Source organism: Panthera tigris, chromosome B1, assembly GCF_018350195.1.
Source record: "Panthera tigris isolate Pti1 chromosome B1, P.tigris_Pti1_mat1.1, whole genome shotgun sequence".
Taxonomy (NCBI): Eukaryota; Metazoa; Chordata; class Mammalia; order Carnivora; family Felidae; genus Panthera; species Panthera tigris.
The window spans coordinates 80555853-80570715 of NC_056663.1; the positions used below are offsets into that span (position 1 = coordinate 80555853).

General features: G+C 43.6%; 1 protein-coding gene across 2 annotated transcripts in view; it reads left to right on the forward strand.

Annotated features, from left to right (window-relative positions):
• Positions 1–14741, forward strand: part of SLC10A7 (solute carrier family 10 member 7) — a 249420-nt gene extending 234679 nt beyond the window's left edge. For both annotated transcript variants that reach the window (XM_007091757.3, XM_007091758.3), the window contains 2 exons: positions 11140–11285; positions 13579–14741. In XM_007091757.3, the coding sequence (XP_007091819.1) occupies positions 11140–11285; positions 13579–13608 (176 nt within the window). In that variant the 3' untranslated portion in view covers positions 13609–14741. The remainder of the gene's footprint in view (positions 1–11139; positions 11286–13578) is intronic.
• Positions 14742–14863: the final 122 nt, after the last annotated feature.

Sequence of the window (14863 nt, forward strand, 5' to 3'; positions counted from 1 at the left end):
CTTCACAGCCTAGAAAAGGGAAAAAAAGTCATGTCCATCTACTTCCTGTCCACCTTGTCTCCATAAATATGGTGACCCCATCCTGGAAGACACAGCCGGCGTTTGAATGAAGCCTCCCTGGCTCAGTTCTTTAATTCATTCTTGAATTCCCTGCTTGCTAATTACTCCTACAACGCTGTCAGACAGGTGAAGGTGTACCTAATCTTCCGAGGCAGAAACCTTCAATTGGTAGAGTTAAATGTTTCATTGTCAGCATCTGGTGAGTCGGCTCAGGCCATTCATTAAACGTCTTTTCCAATCAGAACGTACCTGTTTCAGAACAGAAATAACACCAGCTGCTCATTTTGGTCTTTTCTTGCATCTTTATTTACATAAAACTTTCAGCAAAGCGATGGGATTACAGCCCAGGTAACTGAAGACTAAAACACAATCTATTATTTTCCTAAAGGGCCAAAATGATCATAAGCCACCTTTTATTTGAAGCAAGTAAAAGGCCGGTCACATAGGCACCTTTGTTGAAAGGCGTACCTCTCTTTTCCTTTCAGACTTCTCTTGTGTAAATATTATTTTTCTTAGGTTTCACCCTCTGTTTTCGATGTTAATATTATCAAGCATCTCTTTTCTCTGGGGTTCCTAAGTACCCCAACAAATAAGCATTTCAGGCATTGCAAGCACAGAGTATGGTTGAAGACCACAGACGCTGGAGCCAGTCTGTGTGTATTCACATCCCAGCTACGTCCGGTCACTAGCTGTGCGTGGCCTTGGGGAAATTTGTACTGATTGCGACCTCGGTTTCCTCATCTGAAAAGTGGAGACAAGAATGGTAGCTTTACTCACACCGGAAACATGAGGAGTGAATGAACTGATGTTTGCACCCTCTCAGAATGGTACCTGACACATAGTAACCTGTGTAATTATCTTCTGTACCCTGTAGTGCCTTTCCAACACACAAATGAAGGTCAAAAACGTCCATGAACTCAATGGGGCACCTGGGTGGCTCAGTCGGTTAAACATCCGATTCTTGATTTCAGTTCAGGTCATGATCTCACTGTTCGTGAGTTCGAGTTGCGCTGACAGTGTGGAGCCTGCTTGGGATGCTCTCTCTCCCTCTCTCTCTACCCCTCCCCTGCTGGTATGCGCGTTCTCTCTCTCTTAAAATAAATAAATAAATAAACTTTAAAAAAAAAATCTATGAACTCCAGATATGACTTCTGAAGTTCTGTACGAGGTGGGATTGTTGAAAGACTGAAACATGGATACTGCGCTCTCTTTTCTAAAGCTTTTGATTACTGGAAAGGTGGTTCCTTTTTCTTAATAATGGCCTTAGATGTGTATAATGTGTATAATAATGGCCTTATATTTGTTAATTGTCCTGCTCTTGCAGACCTAATTCTCCCTTTTGGATTAAAAAAAAATATATTCTTGAATTACGGTTTTGAAAGATCAAGGATAAATGTCTAAAGTTTCACATCAGAAAAGACGTCTGACATTTAAAGTCTTCCTAAGTGTGGAGGGGAGGGTGGCCGGAGAGCAGCATGAGCCCCTGAGAGGAAAGCAGAGGGGGTGTTTGAGGCCAGTTTGTGACGCACGTTTGCTGACGTCTCCTGTGTGGATTGTAAAGTGTCCCTTCCCCTCTCATACGCCAGCTACAGAGATAACCCTATGACATATTTTGGGCTTCGGAGGTTAGAAATTAAAATTCCATTAGTAGATATCTGTTAAACTGGTGCAGGATTGCCGTGTTTTTCTGCCAGAGGCCTAGCCAAGGGGGTTCATCAGAGATCCCGGAGCTGCTGTTGTTGCCTTTGTATTGAGCAGTTTGGAAATGTTCAACATCTGTGTGGGTTCCGTGAACCCACTGGGGCAGTGGGGAAAGTGCGAGAGAGCTCCTATCTGCATATGTTATTTAGTCGTACCTCATTTTGGATGCCTCTTTGTATAAAAAGGACACAAATGTCTTCTTCTGTGTGTCATAAAGCAGCAGTAGGCTTTCTGATGCTGTAGTGGGGTAACGCCAAAGATAATAGGGCAGGAGATTGCAGTTAAGATGGAATGACACAAAAAGACCAGGGAGGAAAGTGAAATGTAAATCATTGGCAAGGGTGAGGCAGTGTAATCTGCATATTAAAGTACCTTGGAGAATTTGCACAAAAGACCAGTTATTTAGATGGGAGTGAGGAGAAGATCTGTGACATCCTGTCCGCAGTCCTGAGGGAATCTGCAGGAAGTTGACTTGCCAGCCTTCAGAACATTCCAGATGGGTTTGGAAGGCTGGGGGGAGGGGATTGGGGGAGGAGTTCTAGAATAGCCAGGATTGTAAGCAGAATAGAATTCTGGGGGCTGTGCAGACTAAATAGCAGCTGCTCCAAAAGGCCACACCTTAGGGTAGCTCTTGACGGACCTAGCAGGCCTCTACAAGCCAAGCCATAACCATTCAACCTCGAAGCAGATGGCCTTTCGTTTTACCCCCTCCAAACCAGAGACAAAAATCGGAATAACACAAATGTTCACTGAATCCATTTGCCTAACAACTGTTTCCCTAGACAGCAGTGCTGCCTTTTCTCGCTGCCGTGTGTCATGATTTTGTGACTGCGTGGAATTTGCTCTTTGCCTTGATTTGGCCTGGTGTCCTCTATCTTCTCTCCCTATTAAATGAGTAACAGCATACACTCCTTGAAGGCAGTGGAAGGGGGCGATTGCCCATTTATTCCCTGCACCTAGAAGATTGTCTGACACGTAATGGACTTTGTACATTGTTTCACTTACTGTCCATTAAAAAAGGCAAAAGCCCCAAACCTACAGAGTAGGTACACTTTACAGATGTGAAAACTGAGGCTAAATAACTTGCCCAACCAAGGCCACACAGGTGGTAAGTGGTGCACGTGCTGACCCAGGGCTCTTTGACTTCTGTGTCAGGCTTCTTAACTCCTACACTGACCTGCCTCACGTAGGTTACTGGATATAATAAATTATAAATGGCTGCATGAAAATGACAGCTATATTACTGAAAATTAGCTCGCTTTAGGTAAATCTCACCTGAAAGCCTTTTCTAACCAAATTCTAAAACTTGTTGCACTTTATCATGGTATCATTTTGTGCTCTAGAAATGGCATGTAATTGCTCCCTTGTTTAGTAATTGAGATAAATTAGTGCCAGTGAGTTTGACGTTTTGTGAGTACTTGTCTCTAAAGAGAAAGACTGTGTGTGTGTGTGTGTGTGTGTGTGTGTGTGCACGCGTGTGTGAGAAGGGAACACAGAGATTGGCATTTAGTGATGTGGGAGAAGAGTGTCTTAAACAGCGACTGCGTTCCTGGGTTACATTATGACTGGGGAGACCATCTATCCCAATGACTTTTAAAGGCAAACATGGGCTTTTCTGAGAGATTCACTGAGGAAGAGATAGAATTCAATAACAATGTGTAGGACATTTAGATAGTAAACTTATGGATGTTTCTAACTAAGAACAGACTAAACAAAAGTGGGAAATCACCATGACGACGGAAGAGAGAAGCAACTGGATTCCAGATTTGCCAGCAGCTTTCTCCAAACCTCAGTGAAAAGTCTGAGAAAGCATTTAAATGGAAAACAAGTCATGTGAATTCAGGCGAATGAACCCCTGAAAGACAGGAAGTGATCCAGGTGATTGGAATACACGCTATCTTTGCTAAGTGGGAATGTGAGTGTCATATTAGACTTCGAGGGACGCAGAGGCTGTTTTCCAACATACTTCCTCTCCTACTCCACAATTTAGTACTCATTTCAAATTTCGTGTTCCTCAGTCAGTCCAGTTTCTTTCCTTCCTGCAATAGCAAGTGTATTTTGTCCTAGGAAATACAGTCCTCTCCCCAAGGAGTGTGGGAATGCACTCTCTTTGCAATCTAGCAAAGCAGCTAGTATTTATTTGTTCCATATCCTGTCTTCTTAAATAGGAAACATTACTTTAGTATCTATTCTTAAGTAATCAATCATTTATTAAGTACCAGTCCTGTGCTTAAATACTGCAGGAGTTTAAAAGAAGAATGCTATACTCTGCCTATGGTCAGGGGAAAACAAAACCTACACCAAAGAAAATAATGGCAACATAAGCAAATGCTAGTTTATCTGATGCAGGAGGAAGAGCATCTTCTTGCCTCAAAAGACGAAGAAATCAGTAGGGAGGCCACCTTCACGATAGAGGAAATATAAAGCTGAGCCTGAATGAACCCATAGGATTTAGGTGCATAGAGAGAAAGGGCAAGATCCAGCAGAGGCTGGGCTTTCACAAAGACAAGAAAGTGCTAGACCTGAGCTGAGAACTGCAATTGACAACTGAAAGTTTGGTTTAATGGAGTTGGCATAGCTCAGTGATTACAAGTAAATAGACTGAGGTCCAATTCCGCCTCTACTGAAATGCATGATGCATGATGTCAGGCAAGCCACTTAACTGCTCTCAACCTCAGTTCCCTCATGCCTAAATGGGAAAATTGCCCCCACTCCATAGGGCTGTTGCAAGGATTAAATGAGATAATGCAGGCAAAGCACTTCGCACGCGGTAAGCACTTACAAAATGGTGCTGGTAGTAACTGTTTTTCACTGAAGTTGAATAGGTAGAGAACGTGATGAATGGGCACTGGACAGTCATTGTAATTCTTGAGCAGGGTATTGGCTTTAATTAATGTGGGTTGTAGGAAGATTAATCTGGCCGTGGTTTGGAGGATTGATGAAGGGAAGACTCTGAAGATGGGTTATGTCAGGAGGCTATAAGAGTAATCTCAGCTTGCCTTTATGAGGTACGGAATTAGGAAGGTGGCAGTGAAAACCGAGGGGGAAGGGGAGTGGCAGGCGGAGGAAAGAATCTACAGATTTCGGTGGCTTGATCTAGGGGTAAGAAGAGAAATGGGGTTGGTCGAAGATAATTCCCAAACTTTGAGTTGTAGAAACTGGGGAAGCCAGTGACAGAACGGGTTACACTCACCATGCTGACATTTGTCCCTCTGGTGGAGGAAAGCTGAGGTATCAGGGCAAGAGCTACAGGAAGGTGAGCCCCAGGAAGGCAGAGGCCTTGGCGGTGCTACTGACCTTATATGGTCAGCACCTAGAACAGTGACTCACACAGGGCAGAGGCCCAAAAAGTATATTTTAACGAAGGAATGGATGGATGGGTGGATGGACAGATGGTGAGAACATTGTGCACCTACAGGTAAGTAAACTGAACTATGATATGAAGTAGATAGTTTTTATGTCGCGAACAATAGAGCAGCCTTCTGCCTTCAGTGTGGGCTAAATCAAAGTCCATGTTTAATCTGGAAAGATAAATGTTTCCCAAGGAACAATTAAAAACTGCCCATCCAATAGAACATAGAAACTGTTGAAGCTTGAACACTAATACAAAGGGAATTTTCTAATTCAGAGAACATAAAATAAACATATTTAAAATAGGAAGGAAAAAAAAAACTTGTTCTTGTACCTATTGTTTTATCCTTTCCATCCTGGGTATAGGATAAAAGAAACCCCTTACTCGCTTGTTAGAAGAAGAAAGCCCTCACTTGAAGTTCCTACTTGGCAGATGTCAGTTGAAAGCCCTGCTTATGGAATGTGCCGCAGTGTCAAACTCTGTTGGATAATTTTAGACGAATGTGTCGTGTGTGACATGGAAATATGGCATGCTGTACATTACTGATTTCCCAAGTGTTTGGAGCAGGTAGTAATGTGCTGGGAAAGTGCTCTTTATCTATCCACACAGTGTACTTGTAGAGCAATGGGGAAATGCTTTTGGTGGAAATTACTTTAGTCAGAAAAAGAATCCATTTACAATATGCGCCTTCTAACATCTTTCAGACAATGCATTGTATTAAAGAGGCATTTTTTGATTAATGTTTTATAAACATTTTTCAGCATGACAGCTTAAAGCCCCCGTAAAATTGTAAATGCAGGCATAGTGTTCACTTCCATAAAGTCAAATGCCATCTCATAAAGTCTAGTTGGATCCTGTCAACCATGGTGACACAGAATCAGTACCTGGGAGCATTAAAATTAATTTGCTTCATTTATATTACTGCAGTGATAGCAAGATGAAAAGAGTCCTATATTTAAATTTTACTTTAAAAAGAAAACTCTTTCTAGTAAGTTTGTTTTTTGTTTTTTGTTTTTTTTAATTATTGCCATTTTTCCCCCCTACTTAAAGAAGATAATGAAAACGGAGTGATAGTCTGCACGGTAAATTTATGGTGGGATCTGGAAAAATAGAAATCCACTCACTCGACACACTCCTTTTGGGCACCCACTGTGTGCTCAGAGATGAAGAGGAAACAGCTGCTGACCCTCAGCTGCCACCTTAGTGAGGGCAGCTCCTAAGGACCCACAGTGGTAGTACTCGCGGTGAGCACGAGGCTGGAGTGTGCTGCGGGTCAGGCGAGCACAGAGTGGAGAGGACCTGAAGGCCAGTGGGCGGCTTTGAAGATGGCATCCCAGAGGAGGCGACTTAAGAACTGAGGGCCACTGGAGGAGAGGGCTCGAGAAGTGGGTGAAGGGCATTCCAGGCAAAAGGAGCTCGAGCGCAAAGGCTGGGGGACAGCGCTGGGGCCTGGGCACGTGGCAGGGAGGGCGAGGAGGGCAGCGCGGAGCTCTTCCCGGCTGGAGCACAGAGTGAGGAGTGGGGGGAGTGTGAGACACACAGGGACGGGCAGGGGCCAGGTCATGAGGGTCCTTGTGCACCACACCTAGGAGTCTCCCCTGTGTGACAAACTCCCGAGGGATTTGATGTAACCCGATTTTGTGCTCACTCTGGCCACAGAGCGGAAAATAGCTTCGACAGAACAGACCTCAAGTCAGAGAGACCTTCGTGTGGTTGTGAGACATAGTGTGGGAATGCAGTGGAGAACCGATTGCCCTGAAGGAAGTTTATGGGGAGGAGGTGTGAGCGGTCACAGGGGTGCCTGGGAAGCCACTCAGTGCGGGTTATGTCACATTCCATTCCCGGCATTCCTCGCTCTTTCACAGAGCAGTTAATCAGTTCCATGAGTGCTAACTGAACGAACGAATGATCGAGCGAGTTATTAAACAAGTGAGTAAAGAGGGTGGAAGGTGGTGTGCGACATAGGTTTCTGGAACAAGAGCCACTGCTGGTGTTCTGATTTGGCTTGAAGATTGCGTTCTGCCAGGTTCATGATCAACTGACGGAAATCGTGGCTCTTACAGGTTCCTTACGTCTCTGTTGAATTTTGCGTTGCCATCCTAATAGTGCCGGCAACGTGACACAGATGCCCTGGAACTGACGTACTGAACTCACTGCTTCCAAGCGATGGCCACCATAGCATGAGACACTCCAACATGCAAAAGTGAACCCTCGCTCTGCTTCTCCCAATTTCTTTCTACACTGACCTTCGAGGCAATGAAAATGCAGAGTGAAGGGTCTACTAGAGTTGGGCGGGAGGCTGAAAGATCAGTAGGGAAAAAGAGAGATGGAAAGATGGAGATAAATAAGAGATTGGAGAAAAAACTCGAATAATTGAAATAATTGAAAAGGAAAGTAGTAATCAAATGATTGAAAAGTAAGGTGGATTTTAAGACTGAAGGAAAGAGAGCATCTGGGTGGCTTAGTCATTTGAGCCTCTGACTTTGGTCCGGTCATGGTCTCCTGGTTCGTGAGTTCGAGCCCCACATCCAGCTCGCTGTTGTCAGCTCGGAGAGCCCTCTTTGGATCCTCTGTATCCCTCTCTCTCTTTGCCCCTCCCCCATTCGCTTGCTCGCACGCGCGCTCTCTCTCTCTCTCAGAAATAAACATTAAAAAAAAAGAGAGAGACTGAAAGAAAATGAAGATTTCGGAAATGAATAACATATGACCTGAATTGCTGGGGTCCCCCTCCCCTCACCAAGAGACGGAGCTGCACATCTGCCATACGAGAGTAAGCGAGGACATGTGAAAGGGACTTGGGTCCTGATCTCTGGAAGCTAAGTTTTTTTCCTCTATTACGTCATGTTCAATCATATTTTTAACATTAGTCACTTCGAGTGATAGTGATAGGAAATGTGATTAATGATTAACAAGGGGGTATTGCAGGCACATAAAGTGAGAAGAAATCCCCGTTTAACCCGACACATGTCCGTGGCAGCTGCTAGTCATCACGGACCCCTCTTCGTGAGGAGTGAATATGTGCACTACAAGGCAGCGTAAGAAAAGCGTCTGTACCACCAGGTCCATCAGGAAAAAGGGAAAACACTCTTTCACATAGGAAAGAGTAAACAGTGTGGGGAAACGCGAAAGGGGGAAAGGGGACCGTGAAGACAAAAAAGGAGTAATAACCACAGGTAGCAGCGGGAGCTGGGTGAACAAAGGGAAGAAGTGGGGGTTGTCAGAGCCTAGAAGCTTAGAGGAGGAAACGGGGGCTGAGGCCTCTTAGGAGGGGCACAAGGACCTATCTGCTGGAGCCAACCACTGCCGCTCCCTGAAGGCGCTGTGGCCATCAGGAACCCCAAGCTCCTCCTCCTCCAGCCTTCCTCTAGTGCCCCGGTTGGCAGAACCATCCACGGAGTCAGCTGCCAAGGACGGGTGATGTTTGCAGAGTCCCAGCCCCATCCTGGAGCAGTGTACAGAAGGGTGTGTTTGAAGATTAGATCTAGGAGCTGAAGAACCGGCCCAGAAGAGAACTTCACACAAATGGTGTGAAGGTAGAAGGTCACTTGTACACTGGAAGCTTCCTGCGAGTAAAGGCTTGGCTCCATCTTTCTGTCCGCGTGCCCTTGACACTACTGGGGTTGTCCTAGCCATCACCTAGCTCCTCGAGCATGTGAAATCACGGGAACATCCGGTATGGGTGGCAGGGGAGTTTGATGACGTCTTCTGCTTCTGGGAAGCATCCAAGGGGAATGAATTCCAAAAGAACTTCTGGACTAGAAAGCGTTTACATACCAAAAAGTTCCATTTCTGCCTAACGAAGCTGCTGTCCCCATGGCATCTTGAACTGAAGACCTCGGAGGCCTTGACCCTTACCTAGCCCAGAGAACTGGAACGCGAGATTGCCTGGGTTGCAGTTCAGACCCCCCCCACCTGGAAAAGCTTCCTGACCACGAGGTGTCTCTTTCCTCATCAGTAAAATAGTGCAAACAATAGTTTTCATCAGCCTCCCAGGGTTATTGGGAGGCTTAATTCCATTAATATGGGAGAGCACTTTGGCAGCACGTGACATGTAGTAAGCACTCATTGCATAACAACAATTCTCATCGTCATTACTGCCACATCTCTGTACCTAATTCCTCACACTAAGGTGAACCTCTGATGTGGCTTGCCCTGAGATGCCTCCTATCTCAGGCAAGGCCTGAGGAGATGCCTCCTTGCAGCGATTATTTGTTTATTTATTGCAGCAGCAGCCCCGTGACTGTATCTCTGGCTTCCCTTCAGAGCCTACTTAAGCTTGCCGAAGAAAGACACAGAGCCTGAGTCTTTGCCAAAAAAGGGTAACTCAGGTGATTTAGCCCAGCAGCCATGGTCCTCGAACTTTGGGTCAGAGTCTTTGCTCTGATCATTTACGGGGACAAATGTCTCTGTATTTCTATTCGTTCCCTTCAGCCCTACTTTGACTCCACCTGCACCCACCGGCTACTTAACATCATCCCTTTGGGCCAAATAATCTCTCCTGGAAACAGGAGGAGAATGTTCTGGTCTTTTCACGTGGCAAGAACTTCCCAGGACTGTAATATCAGATGCTGCTTTTCAACTGTCAGTTGATTAAGTATATTTTTTTAAAATTTTTTTAATGTTTATTTATTTTTGAGAGAGAGACAGAGTGTGAACATGGGAGGGGCAGAGGAGAGAGGGAGACACAGAATCCAAAGCAGGCTCTAGGCTCCGAGCCATCAGTACAGAGCACGATGCAGGGCTCAAACTCATGAACCGCAAGATCATGACCTGAGCTGAAGTCGGATGCCCAACCGACTGAGCCGCCCAGGTGCCCCTGATGAAGTATATATTTTTAAAAAGAAAGCTCTATTGTTTTTTTTCTATTAGTGAGAAGACAGAAACTACAAAAATCTAAGCATGTCCTTTCAGAGCTGTGAGAGAGAGATCGTTGGGGATGAGTTAAGTGTCTTCAGTTTACGGCAATGATTTGTGAGGCTATGAAAAAGAAAGCGGCTATGAAATACATTTTTGCATAAAGGTTTGAAATTTATTAGAAGGTAAAAATAATTGAAAAAGCAGAGCTTTCCTCAGTGGGTTATAATAAAAAGTTATTTATGTGCCATCATTGTGCATGTTTAGGACCTTGAGTCCTTTCCAGAGGCTGTTCTCAAAGAAACAAGAAGGAAGCTAAGCTATTAAAGCCATTCCGTTGAAAAAGCAGACATACATACACAGTAATTCTGACAACTGGGCCATATTGAAACAATTGGTAATAATAGTCAAATTGCCGGTGTCTGATTTCTGTTTTAAAAGCCTAATAGGTACACACATAGGCAGCTGTTTACAAAATCTGCAGACTTTGCCCTTGGTATTATAGAGTGGTAGGTTCACAAAGCTGTGTTCATTTACCTGAGCTCCATTAAGACTTTCACTGTGGGGCTTAAACGTTCAGCACTCATTCTGGAATTCACTTGCCGTACACAGTAGCTCGTAAAGAGCTTTGGGATCCTTGGCCAAAGGAGAAGGGGCAAAGACTTCATTAACATTCACTTGGCAAAAGTATCCTCCTACTTATAACGATATATATCGTATGTTATCTTACCATATCCTTTTGATTCTCAAGAGTGAACTTTTGGGACTTTGAAATGGTGTCAAGCAGGCCTCCCTCCTAAACACCAGCAGTCTATTTCACTACTAAGCACGGAAGGATCCATTTTGGACCTCTGCCTTACTATTATTTTTCAGCCTTCTGAGAAGCAACTCTTCTCCCCTCTCCTCGGTAGGCAGGCTGCTAATTTGCAGTGGGAATTACTGGTGCCGTTGAACACTGATCACCTTTTCAGCTTTAATCTGTTCTGGGAAGAGCTATGTAGTGAAAGGAAGATGGAAAGATTTGATTACGTGTTTGAGACATTCCCTATGAATACATTCGGGGGGAAAGATGATAATGACCCCGTACAAAGTTCCGGTTTTATTGGAGTGTGTCTTTAGTTTGATGACAGACTGAATTTGCCTCTAGATTTTCTGTCTTCTTTGTTCATCAGGAATTCCAATGCTGAAGATAGTGTTCGCAGGCCATGAGCACCTCTCTCTAATATCCGTGCCCTTGCTCATATACCACCCAGTTCAGATCCTTCTGGGAAGTGTGTTAGTGCCAACGATAAAGTCTTGGATGGTGTCAAGGCAGAAGGTAAGACTCTGGCAAGATCTCATTTAAATCCAAATTAGATTGAAATGCTATTTCTGAATCTTAGCTGTTCATATTCTTTAAGTTTTGCTAGCATATTCTCATTCTCAAGTACATATTTTCTTAACTAATCACAGTAATAATAATGATGCATTGATCCATTTTATTTGAAAAGGAAGACTGAGGGTTAATTGAAGGGCAAATTGCAATGGGTAAAGGTGAATATACTCAAAATATCTGTACCCCTCCTCTCAGGTGTTCACCATCTTTCCCCCACCCTGTCTTTTTCATATGTGTCCTGATTTCACATGCCTTTCTAAATATGATAGCCCCTGGGGCACCTGGGTGGCTCAGTCAGTTAAGTGTCCATTCTTGATTTTGGTTCAGGTCATGATCTCATGATTCATGAGTTCGAGCCCTGCATCGGGCTCCATGCTGACAGCATGAACCTGCTTGGGATTCTTTCTCTCCCGCTCTCTCTGCCCCTTCCCTGCTCGTGTTCTCCCTCTCTCTCTCTCAAAATAGATGAATGAAACTTTAAAAAAATTAAATAAATAAATGTGACAGCACCTGGGTTTATCTAAAATGTCTATTTTTTTAATATTCTAGACACCTAATAACTTCTTTGCACAGCAAAACTATGTGTTTGGGCATTTAAATAATTTAATTAACAAAATAAACACGATGTCAACTTCACTACACTTAGCTCAGAGTCTTGTTACTTATTTGATATCTGTAGATTTTATTTCCTAAATTATCAGCCCAAATAAAATCGGCCAGGTGATTCACACAAAGTTTAGTTGCTGCAATATACCATTGAAGCATCCACAGAGTTGTCTCCTTCCCAGCAGCTCAGACCTTACAGGACTTCTCTGAGCCTATACACAGCATGGCAACTGTTATCAGGAGAAGCATAGGCAAAAAGAGACATCCAGTGGCAGGGGAGTGCCCTATGTTGTGTCATTAGCGTCCTGAAAATGGAAGAGCCACACGACACCCGTTGAGCTCTGTGTGCCAAGCGCATCCCAACATTTACCTGGTTCGAAGTGTAGACCTTGAAAAGCCTACGGGCTGTGCTACCTCCTTTCTGGGTGACCTCGGGCACGTACTTCACTTCTCTGTACCTCAGTTTCTGCCACTCTGAGACTAAGGATAATATCTACTCTTTAGAGTTACAGAGGGTTAAATGGCAGGTGTTTGATAAAAGCTAGCGGCTGTAAGTATCCTTATTGTCATCGCTGCCCATTACTATGTACAACACCTTTGGCGGCGAGCTCTGTTGTCTCACTGTACAGGTTAGGAAGTAGGCTTGGGGAGCTGAGCAACTTGCCCAAGGCTACATGGGTGGCTTCGTCAGTGCTAGAGTGAGGACTAGAACCCTGGTCTATTTGGCCTCCAGAATCTTGCCCCAATACCACAAGAACCTCCCAGACAAAAATAGAACATCGCTTTTATACGAAGCGCCCTAGGTCCCCAGGATCCTACTTGAAAAAGCTAGCCCACCCAGCACCTTCATTTATTCTGTCATTTACCAGAACGTTAGCCATTCCCATTCTGTACTGGGTGCCACTATGGGCTCCGATCTGCCCACTCTGAGTTGGTAGAGGAGCGGTTTAGTACCTTTTTATTTCTTTTACTATTTATCCCTCTTGAAAACTTCCATTTATATTTATCGATGTGTATGTGCGCTGTTGGTCAGAATCCATACCCATACATTTTGACAAAGAATGAAGACAGTTATTTGAAAATCCTAATATTCTATCAAAAACATGTAGTTGTAGTGAACAGAAAATTGGTTTAAAGCTCCGGGATTTATTCTGCAGAGTAACTGAAGCATTTCCAAAAGGGAGGCAAAATTGGACAACGCTGTTCATTTTCCTTTTGCACGGGAACTCCTCCAAACAAGGGAGGTATCGGCTACCTTAGAATAATCCAGAAGGCTTGGAATATTTACCCATCCCATTTGACCACAAAATAAATACAAACTGTCAATCATATCCATGAGTGTCTCCTCTGCTTTACAAATAATAGTGATTGAGATGCATGGCGACCATCTATGTTTGGTGGGACAGTGTGAGTAGCCAGGTCAGGCTGGGGAGATGACAAAGTCTGCCGGCCGGTGAGGTGGGCAGATGGGTCTGTTTGTGTCTGGAGGTTTGGATCACTGGTTATGTGAGGCTGTCGGGGTGGGCTGCTTCTTCCTTCTAGTAGCATAAATTATCTGCTGTTGATTGATGCTTTCATTTTGTTCATAGATACTGTCCAATTCTGAACATCACGTTGTCCTTTCTTACAGGGAGTGAAGTTGACGAGGCCAACAGTATAATGAAGACGGCGCCCTTCGTGTAGCGATGTATATATGTACAGGATTGTACACACAAACAGTTCCGAAGACACGTACTTGTGAATGTTGCTTCGATGCATATTTTATTTTTCTACACAAAAATATGATATAACAGTTTAAGTGCCTTAAAATGTATTTGACAGGAGCATTATTTCCAAAACCTACTTCGTTGGTTACTGCCAGGGGTGGTGCTGTATTTTGGAGTGGTTTATTTATTTATTTTTCCTACCACAGGAAACTGTCACCGTGACAAAAAGCAAACATGCTTTCCTTGTGCCACCTTTGGTGCAATACAACTCTGTTCTAGTTACTGTGCTGTTTGAAATGAGGTCACCCCATCAGGAAGATGCCCTCCTGATGACAGTGAAAATTTCCAAAGTCTTATTCATGAATACTTTGATTTACTGTGTGATTCTTTTTTTCTACAACTGTGACATGCCTCTTCCTTATCAACTCAGCAGGGGTCATAGATTGAATAGATGCTGAAAAGCATAAGTTATCTGCATTTCTTGACATCATTTTTTAGACATTCCTTCAAATAGTTTCCACACAGAAACTCCTCAGTCCCATTATAAGAGATGGCGGTGTTATATGTCTTAAATTTATTATAAGCTGCTTCAAAGAAAGAGCCTGATGTTTGAGTTGTAAGTAAGGGAAGTTTTGAGGTAAACTACAGGACTCAGTTTTCAGGATTTTTACAATTATATTTCACATATTTTCCCTTCTTCTGCCATAATTTCTTTCTTACCTGTTTTCCAGCACACTCCCAAACTCGTAACAGCAAATGTAAGACACAAAAATGTTACCGTCAGTTGGAGAACAGCAACAATTAATGGTAGATTATATTCACATTCCACAACTGAGACCAGAATTTATTCTTGTTACACAGATGTCTGAGCACAAATTGCCCCTTTTAGCCGGAAGCAGCCTGTTACATCCTTGAATTAAGCACACGTAAGGCACTTGAGACAAGTTATTGACGAAAATTTCCTTGGCAGATTTGACAAACGTTTGCAACAATTTTTTAGAATTAAACCATATTGCTCTTATGAATAAATAAAAATATAAAGGTCATGGATACAAGCAAATGTTACATATACACATACGGAAAGAAAACTGGGCACAGAAAATGCAAAAACATTCATTAACCAAAATACCAAATAAAATGATGTCCCAATTGGGCATCGGCTTTCAAAAGAGTGTTCATGTTTGCTTCTACTGTGGCTGAGCAAACTTT